Raw genomic sequence first — 27,370 nt, forward strand, 5'->3', positions numbered from 1 at the left:
GTATAAAGAGAAGTAAGAAAAATAGGAGAAAAGTTAAAGCATTTTAGCATTGTCTATCATACCAGCATAGATATTAATTGCATATTATTTCTCAAGTATCTTTTCTGAAAGAAAAATATGTATACCTGATTGTATATATACCTCAAGTGTATTGTTTAGAATGAAATCCTTAACTAAATGTTTTCCAGATACCAATTAGCTTTTTATGAAATCTGAAAAAGGCAATTGCTGAAACTGAAAATGTAAAGGTTAAACTCAATCTGTATTTTGAATAAGCAATCACTAAATCAGATATAAATGCCAAAGGAGAATGGGAACTATTCTGATTGACTAACTTAGTAAAACTGTCAGTAATTTAGAGGAAAAAAGTAATAGAAAGAAGTGAATCCTAAATTTCAGAAAATTTTCTGATCAGCTGAATAAGGTGCTTTGTTTTGACAGAGGTGCTGCTCTAGATATTTTAAAACTTGCTTCTGTTTCTAAATGCTATGACGTTATTATACTGTCAAATTGTTAACTACTGCTGTATTTTACAAGTGTTGTGACAGCTGCATTTTTCTTGGGAAGCGTTCACTGGTGTAAATAACTCGAGCCACTTTTTACTGCCCACTTTCCTATCATTGCTGGGTCACTCTTGAGATTTTATGTTTTCATTTCTTGTCATTTGTGCTTAATCTTAACAAAGGTAGCTTCCTGCTGCAGGATCTTTTTTTTCTGAGTGTTTGTTTATAGTCAGATGCAATACAATCCATGAGACAGTAAAGTATAGATTTATTAATTTTACCTTGTGCCAGTATCATCATCTTCACGTTGAAGTATAACTGTGTCGCTACACCTGCATTCTTTTAGCTAAATGCATTCTAAGAATACCTTCAGAACAAGATAAAACTGCAATTTGTATAAGTTTATAGAAAATATAGGTGCATAGCATTCAAGACGTTTTTGATTTTTGATTTTTGTTTTGCTTATTTCTAAACAAAATACGAATCACAAAATCTTTGAGCTTTTAGCTCCACTGTTGTGTGGATATGGTTAAAAAGTGTTTTATCCTCTTGAAACTGGATTAAGTTTGAAGCTTTCTTATTTTTACTGGACCAGTTTACTTTTTATTTGTTAGCTAAATAATTTTATTCTTCCTATCTTAGAAAAAGAAATAAGAAATATTTTTTCTTTTCTGTTTTATCATCTAAGGAATACATCGCCTTAAGCAGAACTTGCCAAAGAGAAAAGCAGGATTTATGGCCAAATCATATGACCCAATAGCACCAGTGGCAGAGGAAATAAGCAAAGAGGCTGCTCTCCTGTGTTTTGATGAGTTTCAGGTAAGAGGTCGTAAATTACTCCTTCACTTCAAGGGAAACTTCATAAAATTACTTTTGGTCTTAAAATATAATACTTGTTACTGCTAATATAGTATTTGATTCACTGGCCAGTAGTGACCTGCAGAAGTTAAAGAGTAGAAGTCACTTCATAGTTTTGAAGATGGTGGGGTTTGGGTTTTTTTCTACAGTAGATAAGATGCAAGTTAGCAGTGTAAGTCCCCTTACAGTGCCTTTGTTTACCAGTCCAGTCACTGATCATACCAGGAGGTGTTAGAGTTTGTCTAGAGGCTCATGAATACTTCAGGGCAGGGACCATCATCCTGTGCTGAGTCTGTACAGTGCCACCTGATACTTGCTTGCCACTGATCTTTGCTTTTGTAGTTCATATAATGCAACAAACACTCTCAATGTGATTAAGGATTTTAAGAAACTTCTATTGAATTAGATGTGAAAATTGAAAATAAACTTATAAAATGATCTTTGCCCAAGCTAACTTGATTATTTCATTTGTTTGACACAGCTTGTGAATTTTGTTTTAAGGGCATGTCACAAACTTAAATGTAAAATTCTTTATAAAAATGTTTAATAAAAAAATGAGAGGTATTTGGCAGCTTTAACCAGCTGAATTTTTTTTTAGTTCAGAGAGAAAGTGCAGAGCAAGATAAGGACAGATTTATGTTAGTTCTCAAATCACCAGCAGTAAAATAATCTATTAATTGGAAATTGTCTGTTATGGTCTGAAATGAATACATTTCTGAAATGGATGGAGCAGTTTATATCTCCTAGCCATTATTTTGCAAACCTGCACACTTGAGGAAATAACTGTTCTATGGTCGGCTCCCATGAAGGGAATTTTGGTCAAGTCACAGTTGTTCTTATTTTAAGTTTCTCTTGCATTTTTCAGGCAGGGATGGTCCTTTGATCTGTGGTTTCAGAATGTGTGGGGTCATTGCAATTGCTGCTGTTTGATCATTTAATCTGTGCTCTGTCTAGTGAATATGATTATGCTGGGCTTCTGAAACTTGAGTGTAAAATCTAAATACAATTGTACTTAACACTGTGAAGAAATGGGAAGGTTTGGAGAGGGAGGTGTTAACTGTCATGGTGTTAAATGCTCAAATGGTAGAAAGAGGCTGTACCATGTATTAGTGTAAATACCTGCTTTTCTGTATAAATGCTCACTGCTTTCATGTTACAGTATTGCGGTGTTTCCAGACTGTCATGTTTTCACATTTTAAAGGGAGAGACTATGGTATTTTTGGTTCCCAAGTCGATTGCCTGCTCCCCCTGCTGACTTGCTGGAGGTACACCAATGACTTCAGTTGTAAAAATCACCTGTTTTGTTGGACTGTCACAGTTGGGAAATTATTACAAGAACTATTCTTTAAAATGTGTTTCCAAGACTTTGCATTAATATGTGAATTTTTTAAATCTACTTGTTCTGGGTGTACTAATTTTCTAAATTCACAAATTTCTGAATGGCTGGGTTTCTTGCCTGATTTTTTGTAACGTGGAACTCTACACAGGTTTTGCCTATTCAAGAGGAGTTCCAGTTTTCTGAAATTTTGCAGAAGGTACTGAATTTGGGATAAGAAACCCTATGCTTAAATAATCATAAAGCAGTGCAGGGACTGGAAGAGCTGCTCGCATGGTGACACAGTTAATAATAAGGAGCTGTATTTAATTCAGGATGTTTGCAGCTCATTTCTGCAGTGGAGATCATGGCTTTATTTCCCTGCAGTTTGATTTACTCGTAATTTAAAGAATTGCTAGATTAAAATGAAACTGGAAAGAGCTGCAGGCTCAGAATATACACTGCTCTGACTTGTGGACAAAGCAACTCTCTGTTTTGACAGATGAGAAGTGGGGTTGCTTTTGCAAAATAACTGTGTGTGGAGGCACCATCAAAAAACTATTGATATCTGCTTTAAACACTTTAAGTTGCTTTCAGATGCCTGCTGAACAAAAAAAAGGAGAGTAAGTTGAAATTAATTATTTATTTTAGAACAAAATGGATTAGTGATATTTTAAACAGGGAGAGCAAAACATATTGTTAATGCTCATATTTCAAAGGAAACCAAATGCAGAACTTCAGAAGACAAAAGCATTGCTGAGGTTGCATTTTTCTCATTGACAATGGGCTAAAGCAAAACAGAAGTCTTCTGAAGTGAATCTTCATGCAAAGCCCAGAGAACTGTTAAGCAAGTGGAGAATTGACTAATTTATCTAGAAAAATATTTAAGTACTTATTTTGAAAGTAATTTTCTGTGTTCCAAAGTATTGTTGTATTTAAAAAAAAATTATGTTTTAATGTTGCTTTGTGCAAATACTGTGTGGTGGCCAGGACCTCAGTGATGGCACTATGCTTCTGTGTTTGTCCATTTTGAAGCAGGATTTTGTCAGCATTTGCCTGAGCCCCAGGCTGTCAGGTTATTAAAGCATCACTATGTCTTGTTGATCTTTGTCATACAGCTTACTGGAAATTAATATTAAAGTCTTTTTTTAATCACAAAAGTCTTAAGCCATTCTAAAAATGTCTTCATTTTGAAGAAAACCCCTAAAACGAAGCCATTTGTAACTATGGTGTCTCGGAACACAGGGGTCGCTAGCCATGACCAAATAGCTATACACAGGTAATTAGAAGCTCTAATTTTGGCCCAGGACTGTAAGCTATATTAGTGTTAGTAATGAAACCAGAGGCCCTCCTTCTCGGGAAGCTGGGTGATAGTGCAGAGTTAGCCTTAAGGTACCAGGGGTACCATTTGGATTACAAAAGTGAAGTGACAATTTAGGGAGTTTTTACTAACCTGCATTCTATTAAAAGCCTCTAATAAAAATTAGGCCCTTATTTTTGTGCTAGTACTAATTGCTGATAATACATGCTTATGTTTGTCATTCATTACATAGAACTGTACCAATCAGTGGCTGACTGAGTCTCCGGCACTTACACATGTAAATTAACTATTAGTCTAGTGTCTTTCCTTTTTTTTTCTTTTTTCTCTTAAATGCTAATGAAATTTCTCCATTCTCTCCCCTAGCAGGCTCTCCTTATTGGTAATTTGTAGCCTTTGCTTTTATTATCAGTTGCAATAAATGCTGGATACAGTAAAAACCATGAGAACTTAAGATCCTATAGTTACTGTCTTCTACCTGCTTTACCTTGTTGAAATCTTTTTGTTTTTCCTAAAGTGTATTAGATAAAAAGAGCTCATATTTGCATCCTGGTCCTCAAAATGGCTCTTGCTTTTTGTCAGAACTTTCAAGAGGGTTTTTTGTTGATTTTTGTTATTGTTGTTTTGGTTTGGTTTGTGGGTTTTTTTTCCTTTTTTTGTAATGGAGCTTAGAATCCTGCATCAAATAAGAGTTGTCATTAATAAGAGAATGTTTTTGTTTTGTTTTATGCAAGCATTAATATTCTTTCGTTCCCTGTTTTCTAAAGGTAGCATGCTTTGTAGTACTATTAAACAAAAAGGTTTGTAACAAAGTGGCTTCTGTAATAGATTTTTAGAACTTGGCTTTTAGGTGTGCTTTGTGGTACAAGAAATTCAGTCACCCCTAAGATGCACATTTATAGTGATTCCTTGTGTGTCTTGGGTTTTTAGGAATGGGAGAAGTTCCTAAATTTTAGTATTCAGAAGAAATAAATTATTGATAAGTGAAACATAAGCAGGTATATTAAACATATAGCGCAATAGTGACTTACTACTTTTTTTTAATATCAGATCTTAGGGATTAGAGATGTGCACATCTGAGGTGTCTGTTACAGATTGTGTAAAGGTTTGGTTTTTAAAAAGGAAAAAAATCCTATTAAGGCATTCCTAGAACAAAATGGAAGGAATCTTTGGAAGAAGGAAACTAGTGCGTATATATAGTTCATTAACAAAATTATTGCTTCGAAACTAGCTGCCAGAAATGTAACCTAAGTCTTCTACCTAAGTCTCTAGTGTAGAATTATCTTTTTTTCTGCCCAGAAAAGTAATTTAGTAATGGGAGAATGATGGGGGCTGGAGGGGTGTGGAGTAGAAGAAAAAATTATACTAGTTAAAATCTTTCTGCACATGTATTGCCATCACAGCATACACATCTAAGGTGGTGAAAACAGCAATCTCTTGTGTAATGGGTGTGTGTAACTCCCAGCATGCCACCACTGGTTTATTTCCTCACAACTGGGGTCTCTTCTGGTAAGTCAAAATGCAACAAGTGTCTTTATAATAACCACAGGGACTGCAGGAGAATCAAGTGTAATGATCATAAAGGTTGTTTACATACTAAGGTGGAGAATTCCTGTAAAATATGAATTGCTGTTTTTTCAGAAAAATTTCTTTTTTTTTTTTTTTTTTTTTTTTTTGTTGTTGTTGTTGTTTTTACAGCATTATTATTGGTAATTTTCTTTATTTATTTCTTGGTACTATAAAGCAAATTTGTTAAGCTAAAATTAAGATACTTAAAGAAATTTTACTTAATGGCTTATCTTTTAGTCATTTTTTCTTCCTTACCCCTCCCCAGTATCACTTGTCCTACCCATTTTTGTTTTTCATTCGTGTTTTGTGCCTGAAGGTTAGAAGAGGCTGACTGTGCTGGAAGTGACTGCCTGCCTTTTGATTATTCATGGACAGTAATAGAAGGCACTTAAAAAGAACAATGAAATTGCTTATTTTTGTGATGGGCCATCTGTTGAATTGTTTTTTGCAACAATCACACAATAGTATCTATGTCATATCATTCTATTTTCAACAGCAGCTGATTATGTATAGTTGGCTACTTGTCTTTATTTCTGAAGTCTCATGACCATTTTAAATTCACCTCTGCAAACCTTTGCCTCAAAGGTAATAGAAATGTAAAACAGCCGGTGTGTATCTCTTTCTATCTTCTGGGTTTTTTTCATGTTGTTCCTAATTAAGTAGGCTCTTAAATGTTTAGGTCTGTTTTCTGTGTCTCCCACCTGTAGTTTTATAATAGAAGTTAACACGGAATCATTTAGCAATTGGTAAAGAAATGGTGGAGTTCCGCAATAAAGAGTGGGCAAGTTTTGAAAGACTGTGGTACATTCACTGCTTATTAATTATCCCTTTTATTTTTTTCTCACCAAGCAATAATTAGAATCTTTTTCCATGGCTTTCACTAACAAGCATTTTCCTAGCTACAAAGCCACTTGCAGATCTATTGCAGCAGAAGCTGAAAGCAAGATAAAACAAATGTGTTGTCTTCTCAGGTCACTGACATTGCTGATGCCATGATTCTGAAGCAGCTTTTTGAAAATCTCTTCCAAAATGGGGTTGTCGTTGTGGCAACATCTAACAGGCCGCCAGAAGGTAAAAACAAACATTCTACCAGTATTACCCAAATTCAATGAATCTCAGTATCTTACAAAACAATTGTATTTATACCATACAGTATTTAATACTAATGAACTCTCTAGTCTGCGAGAACCAGAGATACTCCAGCTTGTCCTCCGCTTTTTCTTGTTCTTAAGGAAGAAAGGTTTTTCACTAAATCTTACTCCTCCTTATCTCAAACTCAAAGTGTTCTTTCCTCCACTACCCTCAAAACCTTCTGTGTCTTCTGATCATCTCTACTCTATCCAAACCAGTGAGAGGGTATTTGGGGACAGGGTGGTTGAGGAGGGTTAAAATACCGTCTGTTTTGAATGTGTTTAGGGATAGGAAAAGATCATATCCTGCAGAAGAGAGGGCAAATGAGATCACATTCCTTCCCAGTTTCTAACTCAGAAAATTGCAGATGTGATCCACCAGCTTGAGGGAGAGTCATTTATCAAGATGCCATTTTTACATTCTTACAAGCTGGTTTGAGGGAATTACTGAAGTGGAGAGTTGTTTCCATTCCTACCTCTTTTCTTACGGTGACTAGTCACTTGTAGTGACTAGCTAAGTAGATCTTTCTATGAAGTCCTCAAATCTGTATGGGTTTTAATCAAGCAGTAACTGTAATTTTTTGTAGAGAAGAAAAATGTTTGTATTGCATGACATTAGCAGTTAGCATAATGCATTAACTTTTACGACACTTTGGACTGATCAATTTCAAATACTGAAGTTAATTGTTAACTATAACTACCATTTATTTTCTTACCCAAATTAATTGAGTAAAAGACAATCACTAACAGTGTGCAATTCTACAGTGAACTTTATATTAGCAAAAAAAAACAAAAACAAAAAAACAACCAAAAAACCCCACCCAAATGTTTTTATTAGGGGAGAAAATAATTTCCCATTGGCTTATTTTGCTTTTTTGACCAAACAAGATGAAATTGTACCTCCTGTAGCTGGTTTGACTACAGACAGACTGAATGGTGGTGCTTTACTCACTTGAGAGCCATCCTTTGGTTTTTTGAAGCGCTGCTCTTTAAAGCTCAGGAGAATTTTTTTGTCATAACTTGAGGATTGTGGCCAACGTTTTAAATCGACCTTTATTGTTACATGGGTGTTTTTAATGTATATTAAGTCACTGTATCAACATGAAAAACATCCACCTGTATTAACTACCCCAGAGAATGTCAAGAACAGCATCTCCAGAACTGTGCTGTGTTTCAGTCCAGGTGTTGGCCAATGCCTCTCTCTTCTCTGGTCACTGTTTCTGCATGTTCATGGTGCGTCTGACATCGAGAGTTGGGTTAGTGTAATATGCCACATTGAGGTTTAAGACTAAATGGAGAGATTTGTTTCTTGTGGGCACAGAGGGAAAGAGTGGCTTTTTCGTTAGAGAGCAGATGTGCCCAGCTGCTGACTGTTAGTGATACATGTAACTGTGATGAGCTCCTGCCCCAGGGGAATATACTAAGATTGTATTTGAGGAGTCCTGGCTTCATTTCTCCACCAAAATTACTGGGTTTTTTCTGATCCTCACGAAACAGAGACATGGTACAAAGCTCACAGCCATATTAGCCAGAAGAACTACTGGGAGTAGCTGTCTTACACTACTGTTACATGTTCACTAGTTTTTGCAAGTAAATACACAATTGATTGCTATATATTTTAACAAATGTATAACCATCCTGATTTGCTGAGTTGGGAATGAGCATGATGCATGGCTTCCTAGAACTTTGTTAGTAATTAGGGTATGGAATTGCCTTTACTAATAATTTTTCTAAATGTTTCTGTGTACATATCCACTTTTGTGAAAACAAGTCTGTAGGTACCCTGCTGGTGTCTCAGGCATGCAGCATCTTCTGTCCACCATCAGGTGTTGGTAAAGCATAAAAGCTTTAGTGTAGCTGTAGCCTTCAGGCCTTATGGGGAATATAAGGGATAATCATAACCTGGCATGTGCTTTGTGTGGCATTTTGGTGATATCTCTGCCAGCTGTCTGTGTTCTCTTATTCATTCCTTCCATCAGGTATAGGTGCTATACTGCCTTTTTATAAGGCTTCAGAATATTAATGAAACAGAACAGCTCATCATACAGTTTTAAGTGACTGTGTTTTCAAAGAAGAAGTCATTCTGTTATGAACTTGTTGGGCAGTTGGATAATTTCCAGAGAAGAAAAGTTTATGTTGTTTAAATATATAGAGATGCGTCAGGTGAAAAATTCTGCTTTGGAGTTTGTTTTTGTTAATTTGTATTTTTTGTTTGATGATGCAGATCTGCATTTTGTTACATGACATACTATTTTTTTTCTTTATTCAGTTATATTTTTAGCAACTTTGCCTAAGTTTACATATTAATTTAATTTTCAGTTTTTTGGCCTTAGGGTTGATCCTTTTTCTTGCTTTTGAACAGGAGGTGTACCTGGCAGAATTGCTAGAAGATAAATGCACCACAGTGCACTGACCAAGAACGATGCTGACTTTGTAAAGAAAAATTGTGTATTTTTAGTTTATGTGGGGTTTTTGCCCTCTGCCCAATACTTGGGTTTAGCAGTTGCATAGTTTTGCCTTACAGTCTGTACCAACGTATACCCAGCATTACAAATATTTTTTATACCCTTACTTTAAAAGAGATGCTACTCTAATTTCTTCTGCTAGAATTAGTTATATGTCATTAGAGGTCTAAGTAATTTTTTGCTCCCTGCCTTTTCCACACTTCCTCAGGATGTTCCTTTCTTCCTTAAGATTGTACTGAATTTTCATACAGTAAACAAAGAGAAATGGATTTTAGCTCTCCTTTTCTGCCTTTTGTTCCTCCTCCTGTCTCTAGCAACACTGAGTTTTGTTTGCTAGACTAGAAGATAAGCTGACGTTGTTAAGACTAAGTAGCAAAATGGTACTGATTTCCTTTCTTTCAGATCTCTATAAAAATGGTCTTCAGAGGGCTAATTTTGTACCATTCATTGCTGTGCTGAAGGTAAGGAGAGCCACTTGTTCAATGCTTTTCAGTTTTGCCTGCTTTATTAATAAATTTGTAGAAGATTTGTAGAGGATTGCTTTGATGCAAGTTTCCTGATTATATATATATCTGTTTTAACTATTTAGAGCAAAACTAATTGAAGGTAAGGCAAGAAGGGACTTTTTCCTTCTGGAATTAACATATTTTTAAAGCTGGACATTTTTAGCATGACAAAAAGTTATCTTTTTGATTAAGGCAGTAGAATGTGTTTGTTTGGATAAGACTTTCCTGCTGGTGCATGTGTGCTGTGTAACCCAGTGTCCCTCTAACATTTATAGTGTGTTGTACTTGTGGCTATCTTACATTTATGATGTTAGAATAGCTTGCTATTTCTTTGATGCAAGGGAAGTAGGGTTTGTTCTGTACCCCTCAATTACTATGTTCCTGGGTCTTTCTCATGTGTAAGTAGTTTTTTGAATGGCTGTGAGAATTCACGTAATGTTCAACAAGCAGCAGCTCTGAAGCAAGCTTCCCTCAGTGTCCAAGTTGTGTTCTGGCAGGTCAAATAATTGCTTCGTTTAAATTTAAAAATGGAGGATCCTTCCTCTGTGTGAGTAGCACAGTTGGTGCTTATTTTGCTGCAAAAGGAACATACGCTGAAATGACACTTTTGAGTTCTGGACAAGTTGGAGATATTTTTCATTCACAAGCTACAGTTGTATTGTTACATTCTTGAGGGCTAAAATACAGCTGTGGTATCCTGCTCTGCCTGGATTGATGTGACATGTAAAATGGAAATAACAACATTTCTCTACATCACAGAAATATTGCTAGAATAAATACATAAATAATGTTAACTGTATTGGTATCTAGGATAAAAGACTCGTAAGGCAGAGTTTAGGTAGCTTTGGTTTTGTGATAGGAGATTTGGAATTGCTGAGTCGATGCCTTGATTGGATGTTTCTGCTCAGGTGGTCAGCAGTAAAGCAGCTGACAGTGCCTTGCATTTTCAGTGGGCCCTTTCAGAATCAGAAGATTGCTTAATTGCCTGAGCACCTTTGCAAATACTATCTAATGTTGACATCTGTACAATTACTAGCTTTCAAAGTTAATATGCCATTGACATGCTTGTGGCACTCCTGTGCATTTTGGAATGGCTGTGTATGAAGTCAGGGAAGTTACCAGTGAAAGTGGTTTTTACCTGGATGGCTTTAGAAAAGTAAGGAGCATAAAAATAAATTAACAACCACTTCCATTTCAAATTCTTGAAAAGGGTTTGTTTTGTAACTGGCTGCATTGGATGAGAGCTCTCAATCATAGAGTATTTTCAAGAATAGAAATAGTTTCATATGCATTTGCTTTTTGAAATGCAGCAACCATGGCAAATCATTCTTTTCTATATGTCTTTCTTTGTTGACTCTTAGTTTTCTCCCTGATACACATAGGGCTCTTTCATTTCACTGATCTTCAGACTTTATGAATACCTATCATGTGCACTTATTTATAGTTTCCTTTTTTCTCTTTTTAGCTAGCTGAATTAAAAAAATGTGAAATGTAGTTTATGCACCAGAACACCTCACCAGGACTGGGAAAGTAATCAAAATTTTTTAGAACGGAGTGTATGGAATGCTGAGAGAAGTGGTAAAGGTGGCTTAGTCTAGAGAATGGAGTACTGCAGAAAGAAACAAGTACCACAACCCAGACTAGAGGTAGATGAATATTATTGTCATAATGAATGAAGGGAGAAGCAAATTTTAACATAATTCACAAGGGCCTTTCTAAAATTCTGGATTTCCTGTCATTGTTCTTTTTCCCAGCACCTTGGTGTTTTAACACTGCTCTAAATATATGTGCCTTCAATGCCACTTTCATAAATATTACCAATGTAACATTATTCTTTCCCAAAGACATAATAACCAAAAGGAGGCTTGTCCACAAAATGCTTCTCTGATCCTAGCTGTAAAGTGGAAGGGTGAGGGCATGGTATTAAAATTATTAATTAAAAAATGTTGAAATCTACATTTTTAGTTTAACACAGCAGAAGTCAGCATTTAAAAAGCACATTGGAACGTATTCTAGAGTAAGATTTTAACAAGTGACCTTTATGTTACAAAGGTGTGGATAGAACTACATTGATACCCTGGCTTTGGTGGTTTGAGAAATGCAGATAGAGGCCTCCCCGATGTGTGTAGAATCTGTGTGATGGCATTAGTGTGAATGGATAAAGTAGCTTCTGCCTCAGCTGTGCGTAATTCCATGACTAGGAAATGTAAATATGATTTCTTCTAAGATTTTGTGTGAAAATACAAAGGAAAGCATTGCATTGGTTGCTTGCAAATGTTTGGTTTACTGTCTTCTCAACCTTTCCCTCACTCCAAGCCATGTGTGTCTGTGTTAATGTTGGTCTCATCTGACCTGTCCCCTGGTACTGGCTTTGACAGCTGGGACTAACTCCTGTCCTAGTTTTCTCTGAGCTCAGAGCCTCCCAGAGGGCTTTTGTTTGGGATTTAGTGGGAGTGAATAGGTGGGTTGGTTTTGTTTGTTTTTTTCAGTAATTAACTTTCATGATCATAAATCTTAAAATAAGACTTGAGCACTAAAAGTAGTTCTATTATAACACAGGAGTTTCAGATTCCTCTAAAAGTTCTTGGGAAAGTGGAATGAATGGAAAATATTGGCAGTATATTTCTGTGAAGAGATGTTTCACTTGAAATAGGTTTCAGGTTCTTTTCATTCCTCTTACGTGGAACACAATTTCTAGATACCTGGATAACTGTTACACAGGTATCTTTTCTTGTCTTCAAATGATCAAAAGTAATCGTTTCTTCCCTAGATCTAGAGTTACCCATGTTCATCCTCAATTTTGTTTGTATTTTCTTCAGTCTATGTAATTCCAGTATCTGTGTTTGAGTTCCTATTTCTTACAAAGATAACTGCAAACCAGTTTCTGTGGAATAAGCAAAAGGGTGAAATAGCACTCTAGGGAAGATACAGTTATCTTCCACAGTTTGTCCATATTGTCTTTCTAGGTGGTAGATTACTGGGCACAAGTGATTGTTGTGTGAGTTCCAATTATTAGAGCCACATGAAAGCTTCAGGTCCTACAGCTGGTGGCCACATAAAAGCCCCAGGTTTGTGTCATTGAGCAGGTCAGTAACACCATTGGCAGCTTTTTCTGCCCTTTGTGTGTTCCCTGTTCAATTCTGATCTTATTCCAGTGTTCTCTTCTTTTGAAATACTAAATAATTTGAGATGTATTTTTTTCAGTGATTTTTTTAGTCCCGTAACTCAAAGGGGTCATTTTTATAAACAGGGGAAAACTCTGAATTGATCAGTTTGTCGTTGTGGCTATGATTCTTTGGGACGCAGTATTCCTTATGAAAGGGTTTAGTTTCTGCAGCAGATATGAGTGCTTCTTCAGTCCATGAAATTTTACAAAGAGCTTTACAGAGATAAGAAATATTAAGAAGAAAAATCTTTTAATTCTATAATTGTAATTAGATTCAGTCCTTTCTGATTGAGCTTTTAATCTCGTAGGATCTCTTGCTGAGCATTTTAAAGTGTGTGGAACTCCTATGTGATTTTTTTTCTTTTTTTAAAGACAGTTCTTGAAAAAAACATTCATTGCTCAGTTACTTTGTTCAAATGCTTAAAGCAGAAATACTCCAAAAATTATTACTCTCAACCTAAAAGAAATATACAAAGTTTCTAAATGTTTTAATGCTGATTTACAAATAAAGCTATGTATCTTGAAATTACAGAATTTTTAAGACTGGAAAAGACCTTGAAGACTGTTGAGTCCAACCATTAACCCATCACTGCCAAGTCCACCAGTAAACCATGTCCCCAAGTGCCACATCTGTACATCTTTCCTCTGGGGATGGTGTCTCAGTCACTTCCTTGCGCTGTCTGTTCCAATGCTTGACAAACCCTTTTGGTGAAGAAATTTTAATCCCAGGTCCTTCTTTGCTGGGCAGCTTTCCAGCCATTCTGTCTCCAGCCTGTGGCACTGCCTGGGGTGGTTGTGATCCAGGGGCAGGACCCAGCACTTGGCCTTGTAGAACCTCATACAATTGGCCTCAGCCCATTGATCCAGCCTGTCCAGATCCCTCTGCAGAGCCTTCCTGCCCTCCAGCAGAACAACATTGCACTAATCTTTAACAATGTAATGTAGGGTATTATGTGAGGCTCTTGGGGGAAAAAAAAAAAAAAAAGAGAAAGGGCGCTTTAATTTACTGCTTTGGCAGTAAGTTTAGCAACATTTTAAGTTTTGCAGACATTTAATGAAGACATTTGCATCAACCCTTAACTGTTCTGGAATCCTAACTCTTAATTCAGTGGCTAGTTCAATGCTTCATTCTCTGGAAAATCAAGAAGGAAAGCTCCTCAAATAATTTGTTGTGTAGAGTCTGTAATCTGAGTGAGCAGTTCTTGAGATTCCAAAGGTTTCCTGGAAGCGTAGCATGACGCTTCAAAATGTCAAGCTGTGTTGAAATACCAAGTATGTAACTTCTGCCTTTTGTCAGGTTTTCTTCACGCAATAGACTTGCACTACAGTTAATTTTAACTGAAAGTCAAAACGTTTTAGGGCCTTTCATAGTCTGAGTATACCTTTAAAAGGCACAATTTTAGAAAAAAATGTTTGGCTTTGGCTACCTGCATTTCGCTTTGAGCAAAGAGGAGGAATTGGCCGGAAATCTATTGCCAGTAGGACATGAAATTACTTTCAGCGTCTTTTTTTCCCCTCTTTTTTTTTTTTCTTCTACTATTAGGGACCAAATAATTATTTATTTTAAAACTGTTTGGTTAAAACGACTTTTAACGGTAAGCATTGCACACTCCTCTCAAATAGAAAGCAATGCATTATTTATACACTGTATTGCCCTGTCTTTCTTGAAATCGGTTAATGGTTATGTATTTAGAATGTTGCTGACTGTGGTTTTAATTAAAATACACCCTTTCCTACAAAGCACAAAACTGAGGAATTTAAAAGCTTTTTCACTTTTCTGCAGTTTAGTTTGAGAATGTGAAAAATACTTGTTTAAAAAACATTTAGAGCTGCCCCTAAGGAAATTGTGGGAGTTAGTTTTGTACAAAGGCATTTGGTAGATATAAAATGTCTTTGATGGTGCAGTCAGCTTTTGTCCAACCACCTGTGTGAGAAATGCAGGGATTTGTTGAGTGGCGGATCTGCCTCTCTCCTCCCCCCTCTCCCAAAAAAGTCATCTCCTTGATGAAATTGATTTGTCAGTTTGTTCCAGTCTAATGGTGTGATAGCCCAGCAGCTTTCAGTATGTTGAATAGTTAAAACCTGCTTTTGAGGTCAGTGTCAGCCACTCTGACCCCTGTGAACTGTCACCTGAGTCAGAATTGCAGGGATTAGGCCTTTGATATTGTGATGGCTTCGCCTATCAATTGACTTTTTCATTATTGAAGATGTTGGGCCTTTTGTTTCCCTTCTTAGTATGTAACCAAGCAAACTCCTAAGTAGAAGGAGCATTTGTTCTTGTTCTCTCTCTGTGCAAGTAATAGAAGTACTCATCTTTTGTGAAGTGTACCTAATTAAACATAGAAAAAATAAAAAAAGGAAATACAGCATGATTGCAAGTATTTTGTGCTGCAAGTATTTTTGAACATCAGTATAATTTCTGGGTAATTTTAGTTTGATGAATTTGTGAGCCTATCAAGTCATAAAATGTTGTATATAGAAAGCAAGGTGTCAGATTAGAAGCTACCAATCCCTTTTGCATTCAGCCTTCTAAGCCTGTGTGTGTGTTAAATTTAAACAAAAGGGTTATTTGAATTCTGTAGTTCAGAGCATGTAACTGTTACAATATTTTATAATGTACCTATTGCTGTATTGTGTTCTCAAGGGATGAACTGTTCATTTGTTTACCTTTTATGTCTGTCTTAGACACTTTCTCCTAGACAGTTTATTTAGATGCAGATCAAAACTTTATCTTAGGATGAAATAGTTGCTACTGTAGCTCTGTGCCAGGCTTCCTGCCTTCTCCCTTTCTTTAATTGTTAGGATTTCCTGAGCTGTGGCTTGGTTTGTTTGCTCCTTGATTAAAATGAGTAAATGAAAGCATATCGTAGATATGGAATAGTTGATTCCTGCTATATCAGGGTAAATTAGTCTACTTACACGTGGCAGTTCTGTTTGCTTGTGATGTAATGTGAAATGAGGTCCTGCCTCCCCCTAAAAAGCCCGAGCCAATTAATAAAGCTTTTAAGCTCTTTGTCACAGGCCACCGTGGAGGTCTGCAGAGAAGAACTTTAATCCAATAAACATTTCATTTAGATCATGAAAAGAAAGCATGAGGAGAAGCTCCTACAAGAGAGGGTGTTACCAGCAATTCTAGTTGTGAAGAGATGTGAGGAATTTGCCAAATTAACCAAGAGGCCTTCATATTTAACACATAAATGTGTCAAAACTAATAATAGAATAATTTAGTTTGAGTTGAACCTTATATTGTTAAAATTCTAAGAAGCCACGACTGTTTTCTTCAAAGACTTTGCTGCTGAGTTGGATGGACAGGGCAAGGGGAGGTTGTGAGAAACCCAGATAGCAAATAGCACTGGCCGAAGCTCGTGGAAAGGGGAAAAAAAAGGAATAGATAATTAGGTGTAATTAGCGTGTATGAATTGTTGTCTCCCTGCCCCTGGCTTGAATAAATTTCAGAGAAAAAAAACCCTAGTGGCCAAAACCCTTTGATGTAAGAAGAGTCATTGTGGTTTGGCAGCATAAAGGCAGTGTTTTATACTTCTTACATAATGGTTGTGATACAGAAAGAGTGAATGGACCCTGCACCCCCCAGCCTGCTTTACAGCAAGGACTTTTGGATTCTCTTGAAACAAAATGCATCAGAAGTTTTCAGTTGTTGGGTAATGAGGTAGTGGACCTCATCAGAGCTAAGTGTAAGCCATCTTTAGCCTTTGTTTAGATCTTAATCGCTTTTTTAAAATTATTATTCTGGGAAATTCAGTTTCGTAAATCAAGACTACTTTTTTTTTTCTTTCTTTTTTTTTTTTTTTTTCCCTGCCTGCCAACAGTTCTGGCAGGAGCAAAGGCTAATACTGGGGAAAGAAATACAAATCAAATGTTAAAAAGAAAAACAACCGTGTAAAAGAAATCTAGACAAATAACTTCATCCAGGGTATAATTCCAGTGAAGTACGTGTATTGGGGTGAATTTGACCCTTAGCTTATGAAACATCATGTTATAAATTCAGTGTGAACTCTTGGCATTTGTTTTTCACAGAACACCACAGCTTGCTTATTAGGAGATTGAAAGTTACAGTCATTACTGGTCCTTTAGCAAAACTGGGTGTTATGCAGTGATTTGTAGTTTGCAGGTGGGTTTTTTTCCTTTTGTATTTATTCTTATTCTGCAAGGAAGATTTTTTTCCTAAGTGATGTGAAATGGGGAGCGCTGTTCAGTGTAATTCTTAGTGTGTGGAAGTTTACTCTGCCATTCTTCAGTTCTCTGACTGGAAAAAGGAGAGGCTACTTGTCTCTGAGCTGGCACAGCCACATCTGTACCTCCTGAATTCTTTCACTTTTGTTTGAATATCTGAAATACTATTCACTGAACAGTACATTTTAAGAGTCTCTCTTTTTATTCATGCACCATTATTTTACAAGTTAATTGTCTATTTTTTCCTCTTCTTAGGGGGTAGCTGATTTGTAGCTAGACATTAAAATAAGTTATTGAAAAGTTGTACAATAGATCGTATGTTCCTTGTGGTAGCAAGAATAGTGGGGTTTCTTAGTTGTTAAAGTTTTGAAGGTTGTAATGTAAACTTGTGCAACTTCCACTGAATGTATTTTGCCTCTCAATTTATCTCTGCTAAACTCTTCAGTTTAAAGTTTAAATGTAATTGTCACAAGTGTAAGAAAAGGATTGATAGAAAAAGTTGTATTTGGCAGTATTTCTTTTCCCAGATCTTTATGGTCTAGGTCCACTGAAAAATAATTCACAAGTAAAATGCTTGTTATCCCAAATCAACTTGAGAGTGATTACTTTCCTTGATATTGTACAGAATTCTTGGATGACATTTAGAAAGTTTTCCTCAAAATTTGTTCATGTGGTTCTTTGGGGTTTTTTTGTTTCGTTTTGTTAGAGTATTTGCAACTGGGATAAGAATAAAGTAGCTGAGGCTATTGTAACAATTTCCCAGATTTCATTATTGCAGAAGCATATAGGGGAAAAGACTGTAAAAAAACCTTAGTTAACCCTGTAAAGCATTGCACTGTTTTGTAGAACAAATAGCCTTTTCTACTTGAAGTTAATTTGGTCTGTGAAAGGCAATACCTGAATACCATGCAAGATAAGTAATTATTCCTGATTGTAATATTGGAGGTTTTTTTCAGGTATAGGTCACAGGAAATTCAGTTAGGGTAGAGTATGCAAAAAGCTAAGAAATATGCAGATTTTCTGTTGTAAGATTGTGTAAAAATTATTTACAGTTAATACTTGCACAAAGGTTAGAAAGGTTGATGAAGTGATACTTAGTTTTGCTTTACTATTCACTGCATGTCAGAATGTAATTATGACTGATTCATGAAACTGTCTTAGCAATGAACCTTCTTTATTAAAATGCTGATCAAGAAAAGAGCTGACAGTAATAAAGAATAGAACACTTTAGTCTTGTTGCTTTTGAATGATTGCTAATTACCCCAGAGGTCATGTATAGTGCTTATGAGGATTCATTGACGTTTTCTTTAAAGTCTACTGTTTCAACAACATCTGAACAAGGAGACAAGAACTATATGTACATCCAACAATGCTTGGACCAAGTTTTTCTCCACCACCAAATACCTGGTGATTCTCTTTGTCCTTCCTCCTCAATCCCATGGATTAGTGTAGCAGAAAGTTAGGAGTGTTGCAAGCTTGATTAATTTCCTTTTTTTTGTTTGTGCTTTTTTTTTGTTTTCAAGTAAGGCGAAAGGATAAAAGGAGCAGCCCTTTGAAGGTCCCGCACCTGTACGGGGCGTGCTCATGACTAACTGTCTGGTTGATCTTGTAGAGCTGCACCAGAGAGGAAACTGCACTTACCTTTGTACACTTCTCAGCAGGCTGTGGACAGACCTGTCCAGCTCATGAGTCCCAGGTGGACCAGATTCACATTCCAAAATTTCACATTCTGTGACTGTCACATGCTGGTGACTTTGAGAGTACACTGAAGTTAAAACCTGTGGGTGTGCTTTGTCTGTCAGCAATAATTTTTTCATTACATACAACATTTTTGCTTAAGATGATTCTTGTTCTACCACAGTTATGGAAAATGCCAGTTGTAGTGGTATCCTTTGGATGGAGAAACCTTTTCTTGAAATTGCTTAAGGAAGAATTTTAAGGAAGAATAAACAATATTCTAGTTGATAATCTAACACTATATGGAGTCAAATAATGAAAAATAAAAATTGTTAAGTCTAGTGAGCTTTGTTTACCTGGGGAACTCTTTCTCTGTTGGCTAGTGACTCTCATCACATGTCTGCATGTTGTGTCATGTGGGAGAGTTTTTCCCTCTTAGGCTGAATGTAAATATATGAGAAGAATGATTGCAAATGAACAATCTAATTATTTTCTGATTTGCTGGAGGAAAGGAATATTACTGATCCTGTGTATTGTTAATGGAGACCAAATCAGAGGATGCATTTGAAAAGGAGGATGAGACCTATGTGAAAATTATGGTTCCTTTTCCTCAGAAAGAGTGGCCAGAAGTTGCACTTCTTAGGCATGGTTACTAATAGTTGGTGTTCTAATGTGCTTGTTCAGAGGCCAAGAGTATTAATTGTGAAGCTTTGCCTGCTTGGGGATAGGACTATACTCTTCCTTGCTCATATGGAAAATGAGCATTTGATACTGCAGATGCAGTGCTGCCACTCCATTTCCATTTGACCCAGGTGTGAAAGGCAGTGGAAACTCAGCAGGTCTGGGAATTAAGGTGATGATCCTCCTAAATTGAAGCACTCTTGTGTCTCTGTTCCCCTACACCTTCTCTGGAGGTCCTCAGATGGGTGGGTTTGATGGCTCAGTGCTAATCTGAGCACTCCTGTTAGTTCTTTGGCTGTTGATGAGGGTTCTGTGGTGATTAGTTTGTCTATTCTTGTGGTCTGACAGGATGATTTGTATGTTGGGTTTTTTTGGTTTTTGTTTTAAAACCATTAAAATTCAGAGCAGAGAATGGTAATTGGGTTGACTTATGGTGATCTTCAATAAGGTTAAGAAATATCTACTCACCTGTATTACCAAGTGTTACCAGCTGAACACAATATTTGAGCTCAGAGGGGCACATGATACTTAGTATGGTGTTTAATGTGGACCACAAGGCCATCTATAGCATTTCAGGGCTTTTTGTGACACAGGGGAGACACACGTCTTGAGAACTCGCAGGTTATCCAGCTAACTTGGACTGCCTTTTGAAATTTTCTGAAGTTTCTGTCTTCATAACAATCTATCCTGTTGTGTGCTTTAATTTCTTGAGCAGTTAAACATTTTAATAGCTACCATTCTTGATTGAAGCAATAAAGGAATATCAGAGGTGCTTATTGGGAAAAAAATGTATTTGTTAGTCTGTATTTAATAACTTTCTAGAGTAGGTCTATCAACAGTCTAATTTTATCTATTCTGTCTAAAGGTGGTTGTTTTAGGTGGTGTGTCTTGAGCCTTGAGGCTTTATCTTTTTTTCCTTCTGGAATAAAGTGTTTATGCCACTCAGTGGGAATGAGTGCATGCTTACACTGCATTTTTAACTTACTAATTGCATTTTCAATTCTGTAATTGTATTTGTTCTTTGTATACATAAATACATAAATGACTTCAAAATAAATTGTATGACTAATTAATTTTACGCATTTGAATTGAATAGGGTAAGTCAGACTTTAAATATCTCAATAGAATAGAAAATCTGTTGGAAACTGTGGATGGTTTCACTAGACTGACTGTAGCTTCAATATTAAGTATTTATTTCAAAAGAAGTTTAGCCCAAAATAAAATCTGAAAATTTAAAACTCTGTCTTAAGAAATGGAAACCAATTGTTATAGTTATGGGTTTCACAGTTAAGTGCTAATGACCTGAGCACTCCAGTTAGTTCTTTGGCTGTTGATTAGGATTCCATGGTGATTAGTGAGTGTGAGAATGCAATCACATCCATAAATCAGTCCAGTGCTGGATGAGGTAGTCCAAAGATGGAGAAAGTAGAACTTTTATATGTAGTCTTGGCAGGGGTTTTCCCCATGCTGTAAGAAGCTGACGGGTAAAATGTAGAGAAGCCTAATTTTCCATCCCTCTCCAAACTTCCATGATTTTTAAATTATAGTACTGATTTTTTAGTACCATGATGCAGGAGAATAATGTTGCTGATACCTGTGAAGGGCAGACAAGATGCATGGTGATACTCACATAGGCACCCTCTCTGATGTTCAGTATTTCATTCTTACACTTGTGAGCAGGATTTGTTCTTCCATAGCATGCAACCATGTATCTGGTTTTCCTTTTTGAAATCTAGTATTTTAAGTGTTTAGCTTGGACATCTACATTATTTTGGTGTGCTTTATTTTCTTTTGTTACATGTTCTGATTATACACTGTCTTTTTAACATTTAAAGCATTTATCTTAAAAAAAAAATTATAAATATGAATATTTTTCCCTCTGCCTTCCTGTGAAGCAGATAACTGAATGTTTATGTGTGCAGAAACAAAGAACTATGGTGGGTACCCTTGTTGACAAAGGAAACCCCAAAAGGAAGAACTTTTGGATCTCTGTTCAGCACATAACTTTTCTGTGACCTTTCTGACTGAGCAAAGGTGACCATGTGCTGCATCTCCCTTTAGAACTATCTCCAAGGGTACATTCTTAACTCGGAGAAGAAATGGTGTTGTTATTGTCTGGCAGTGCAAGCAGTCCTCCTACTACTGCCCTTCGGTTCGCTGCTGCTGCTCACACACCTTTTTTCTCCTCTACTATGCAGCGGTCAGTTTGTGAAAATAACATTGCCCACTTCTGTTTGGGGGTTTGGGGTTTTTTTGTTACGTTATTTTCCATTAGCACCTATGGATCTGTACTCGTCATCTGTTCACATAAGGAAAGGTTTTTCCTACTCTGCAAAGCTTACAATCTAACTGCAGGAATCATGTCTTAAAGGACTGTTTTCTGAGAACATGTTGTGATGCAGATTATGATGTTTGAGTTTAATGGCAGGAGCCATTCATTTTATGTATATTCATACAGTGTCTTAACACAATAGATGTGGGTGAGCTTTGAAGTGTCTCAGTGAAAATAATTAGCAACAAGCATGGATAGACACCTGAACCTGTAGAAGGGCTAGGAAATTCCTGTGACTCTTTTATTTGTATTTAGAATATGATCTCTAAATGGTCAGATTACCTTCCTGAACTGACCATCAGTCTGGAGAGGACAAACCTGTCAATTAATAGGAACATCCAAGGAGTAAAATGCCAAGTGTTTTCAAAAGGACTAAGTATTTCTCAGTTCCTGTTAGCTGTCCCCTGCTTTTTTGCTTACACTGTGTATTACAGAAAACTGCTGTACATCAGAATTCTGTTTTTTCATTGTGTTTATATGTTGCTTTTGCCTCCTAAGGAAGCAAAATATCCACTAGGACTATATTGTATTTTATAGATCTCTGAACAGGATTCTGCTATTGCCTTTCTGGCTGAAAGGTCTTGTGTCTAACAGGTTTTTTTGAAATAAACTATATCATGTTATATTATATTAGAATCAAAAATAGTACATCATTACAGACATACAAGCAAAGTTTATAGGGAAAGAAATATCTCTGTTAGGCAGTGTTTGTAGCTTAGAAGGGGCCCAAAAACATAAATAATTTTTTGAACACACAAGCTCTTTTTAACTAGAGTCACTAATGATAGTGTTTTTTCCTGAATAGTGGTAATACTAATTACTTCAAAGACAGAGAAAAGAGAAGGAAGGAAAAAAAAAAAAAGGTGTCTTCTTTGTAGCTGTATTGGTAATATTTACATCTTCAGTTCCATGGTTCTTACCTCCAAAACTCATCCAGTGTAATGTTAAATCATGGAGTCATAAAAGGCTGGCAGTGCATTTAAGGAGTGACAAGTTTGTAAGTGGAACACAAGTGGACTAAAACAGTGTAGCACTGGGCACCCATTTCTGTTTCATCAAGCTGCAATGACCTGCATAGTATAGGCCAGTACAAGTCTGTATCTGAGTGCACAGGACACCTGCTTGTCATTAGCAGCTGAGCCTCCTGCACCACTGTAAATATCAGGGAACAAATTTACACCAGCTACAGTGTTCAGGTGTGCTTTTCCTCTTTCAGCCCTACCATAACCATGGAATACTCTTAAGTATATGTGATTCTGTGTTCACTTTCCACTATGTGCAACACAACACCCTGAGGGAGCAGTAGAGTTTATAAATCCGACTTAAGGGCCAGAGATGAGGCTGAATTCATGTAAAATTGCCCATCTCTTGTTTCCAGGATAAAACAAACCATAATGATTAACAGCATTACTATATATGCAAGTATCTAAAGTTAATCTAAGTAATCTCATAGTCCTCAAAGCTGTAGTAGTAATCTGTGGGGTTTTCCCCCTACTAATGTAAAGAAAATATTATTTAAGCTAATCTACTACTTTGGAAAAATATACCATTAGGTGGAAAGATGCTGGCAAAGAAAAGCTAAGTGCAATAGCTTTGCTGTGAAATTTCAGTAATCTTCCCTCTAGCCTTGGCTGCCAGACTGATGCTGAAGAAAAGCTTAAACATCCTCCCTCCCTTGTGCATAATTATTACATGCCTCTGGAACTTTTTTTCTTCTGCTCTGTTATTCTCTTTCTTTGTAAGCTCTCATGAAAAGAAAGGGAATAGATTATAATAATATTGTAGCACCAATGCTATTGTGTTTGCAGTAGCTTTAGTCCAAGATAATGATTTGATTAGCATGGCTTTTTCACTTACTGGAATTAAAGATACATGGATTTTCCTGGTATTCTGTGCTTTTGGGATGGTTTCTTTCACCTTCTTTCTTCAGCTGTATGTCTTTGCAGAGAAGTTGGAGGTTTAATGTAGGTATAGAGCCTTCACTAATAGCCAAGGGCAAAAAATTAATGCAATGACTCATCACAGTAATTCCTGCAGATATTTGTGATCTTTGTGTCCTGTGCAATGCATTTGTTCAAAAGGGCCATTGTTCCTTAAATCACTGATGATAGTTCTTCTAATTTTTTTCCCTACAATGTAGTTGCTATGAATGAGGTTTGACATTTCCAATTTTGTTATTTGAATGGCCTCAAGGAGCCTTTGAAAAATTTGAACATGCAGAATATGAAACGCTTAACAAGAATATGAAAGACAAACTAATAGTTCATGGTGCAGTGAAGAAGCAGACTGATTTAGTGGGTTCTAGCAAACTGAAGAATTTTAGTGGTGTTGAATTACATTAAAAAAAAGTTTTATTGCTTTAATTAAATTGTTACTAGAGCTATATTTTCTAAAATACTAAAACTTTTCATCTCTTTCTTCTATAGCTTCTTTTGCTTCTTACTATATATAACGCCCAGAAGTTGTGTGTGTTGGAAGTAGTCATAACAGATAAGCAGAGCTATTCCCTTTGCCAGGGGGGTAAAATCTTGATCCCACTGATACTAGTGAGAATTCTGCTCTCAGCCTAAGGCCTTGAATCAAAAAAAGCACCCTTTAGTACAACTGGGTTTGAGTTTTCTAACAGAAGCAATTATTGTAACTACTCAGAGACATCTGTATCACACTTAGAATCTTACAGGTTGTTTAAAGAGGAACAAAAAAGATCCTTTTCTGAGTTAATTCGGACATTGCAAAAATGAAATAAAATCTTTTTGATACAGAGCTTTGTTTATTCACCCCTTCTCTGTTTTGCAGCAAAATTTGTTGTGGTTCATATATTTGATATTTGTATGATAAAATCTTTACTATTCTTAGAAGAAGGAAAAGATAAAATTATTTTTAGCTTACAAAATAGAAGTAGTTTCACTTGTTGCTAGAATTTGGTTGTGTTCTGTTAAACTTCTAGTGCTCCTAATTTTGTATTTCGAAACATACATATTTTAATGTGGAAATAATTATTTTTGCAACAAAGCAGTGCCTAGAGAGAATGAGTAATATCCACCCTCATTTCATTCCGTGTGCTTCTAATCTATGTTAACTTTTTTAGTTGATGGACTTGTGATAGCCTTTTTTGTTTTGAATATATGAATGATTTTCAGCCTATTTCTTTGCTTCAATAATTACAAATGAGACTTCAGCTTTTAGATCTTGAATTTCAGTTTTGCAGATGATATTCATGCTGATGATTTATCTCAGCAGTGTCTCTTCTCTGTATCTCAGACAATAGTAAATACAGCTTTGGCTTGAGGAAAGCTATTCTTTTTTTTTTTTTTCTTGTCTCTGTAGAAATACTGCAGCACAGTCCAGCTTGATTCTGGAATAGACTACAGGAAACGAGTGCTTCCAGCTGCTGGAAAACTTTACTACCTGTAAGTTTATCTATGATATTGTTTTTGCTCTCTTTTTCCTTCTTATTAGCCAATAATTTCCTAGTCAATGGGAAATGAAAAATGCATAGTAGAATTAGCAGGGTGTGACTTTTCCTTTCTTTGCCTTCTGGTCCATTTTGTTCAGCAAACCGCCTTCCATTATGCCTTGATATTAACTTCATTAAACTACATTTTCAGTACCCACACTAGCATCATTTATAATGTGTGACTGAATAAAAACTAATTAGATTTTTTGGGGAGGTGTGGTGTTTGGAGAACTGAAGTGACAGATGGTTAGAAAGTAATGAATATCCTCTTGTAAGAGATTGCACAATTCTCTTATAATAGAAGAACATCCTTATTGTATTTAAGTAATTAAGTATTTATAGAAGTCCAATGACAAGGATTCATTTAATTTTGGGTGTTTCCAATGCTGTGGATTAAAAAATCCAACACCCTTCTGTTTTGACAGATTGTTTGTGTTTATCATGACAAAATTTCTTTAGCACTTTATATTTGCAAATCAATATATTTTAAAATATATTCACAGTTGTGTTTATGGTTGCAGTATAAATCTGCCTAATAGGAACATCCTCTTTAATACTTTGAAACCTTTGCAGTGCAAACATTTTTCTGTCTTATATTTTCTCTTGTAATATTACTTAATGAGTGACAACCTGAACAAAGCAGACTACAATAACTTAATATTAGATTTATAACGGTTATACCTTTAAAATACTGATTTAAAAATCATGTTCCCATTAAGAAAGGTGGGGTAATTTTATCTCTGTAACAGGTGTTTGAAACCAAGTATGTCCATGCTACTTTTTAATGAAGTTAGGTGTTGTAGTTGTTTGTCTGGAAGGAGGATTACTGCTTGGTAGAATTAGAACTGGTAACTCTTCCTGCTTCTGAAAGGAAATGACCGAATTTCATATATGGAAAACAGGTCCAATGCAATCCTTAAACTGTGACTGTATGAACTTGAGAAAAGTAGCTCTTGTTCTATATTCTTGCCTGGCTTCACTTTCTGTGCACTTTGCCATGTCTGCTCAGAAGTACTTTTTGAAGCCACTGCTGATACCCGTGTGCTGCTCATCATGGCCCTTGTTCTGATTGCTGCTTTCTATGCCTTGGTGCTGCTTCCTGTGCCTGCTGCCCTCTGTGACTCTGTTGGACACTTGTGGAGAGCACCTGCCATATTCTTTTCTCACTGTCCATACTCTGAAGAAAGGAAAAGGATGTTTGTGGTTTCTAGCAGGTAATAGGATAAACTTGGTGCCTGTGTCATCAGCTCTCAGAGGAGAAGCAAAACAAACAAGTTCCAGGAGTAATACCCAGCCAAAATAATTAATTGTGTTCTGCTGTAAAACTTATGATCAAGTGAATGGCAGAGATTGGCAATAATTCTGTTTTATGTTCTCTTACTGGAAGGATGTTGGTTGCCCTCAGAACTTGATGTGTAAATCATTCGGAAGCAGTGGGGGGGGAAATTATTAAAAACCTCCCATAGCTGCCAATGGAATTAGGTACTTATTTCCTTGTCCTTTCTTCTGTTGAGGGAACCTCATTCATTCTTCTATCCAAACTGGTTCATTGGAGCTTTCAACCCTGTAGAACTAGCTTAGTATGTGGGGGTACCTTTTGTTTGGTTTGTTTTAAAATTAGATACTGTACAGTATTTTGCTACAGATTTTTGAAATTTAATTAGCAGTCTTGCCCCCCAAAGCGGAAGTTCTTTTGCAACATGTATATGTTCTTCTATTAATAGCTATAGTATCATTGTCACATTTTTTTAAGAATTCTCTTGATGCTTCATATTTTGTGTAGTCTTGTCTTCATTTAAAATATGTAACTGAGGGTTACTTAAAGCTGTTTCATACTCATCTGGGAGCAATCAGTGTAACAATTACAAGATGCCTGATGAAAGCAACTTCATCGGTCTCAGGTGTTTATTTTCAAAACAAACTTTCTTGGCAATTAGGTACAAATATCCACTTTAGCATCATATTCTCCTATTTCTTCTGGTAGCCTTTCCATCGAAATTTCTGATACTGATATGCGTGCACATGCACATACTTTCTGACATACACACACACACACATATATATGTATACACACATACACTCTTTACCCCCTTTTATGGCCTTTTTTTTCTGGTGTTGTCTGTTCTTTTTCATTTATCATTTTGTCAGAGGAAAGCATCACCCCAATATCAATGTTGAGAGAAACTTCTAGAATTTTATGTT

The 27,370-nt window shown here is 36.2% G+C and overlaps 1 protein-coding gene across 2 annotated transcripts in view; it reads left to right on the forward strand.

Annotated features, from left to right (window-relative positions):
* Positions 1-27,370, forward strand: part of AFG1L (AFG1 like ATPase) — a 61,212-nt gene that overhangs the window by 16,590 nt on the left and 17,252 nt on the right. For both annotated transcript variants that reach the window (XM_048298895.1, XM_048298893.1), the window contains exons 5-8: positions 1,192-1,322; positions 6,535-6,634; positions 9,561-9,619; positions 25,039-25,121. In XM_048298895.1, coding sequence (XP_048154852.1) covers positions 1,192-1,322; positions 6,535-6,634; positions 9,561-9,619; positions 25,039-25,121 — 373 coding nt within the window. The remainder of the gene's footprint in view (positions 1-1,191; positions 1,323-6,534; positions 6,635-9,560; positions 9,620-25,038; positions 25,122-27,370) is intronic.

The sequence above is a fragment of the Corvus hawaiiensis genome, chromosome 3 (genome assembly GCF_020740725.1).
Source record: "Corvus hawaiiensis isolate bCorHaw1 chromosome 3, bCorHaw1.pri.cur, whole genome shotgun sequence".
NCBI classification, from domain to species: Eukaryota; Metazoa; Chordata; class Aves; order Passeriformes; family Corvidae; genus Corvus; species Corvus hawaiiensis.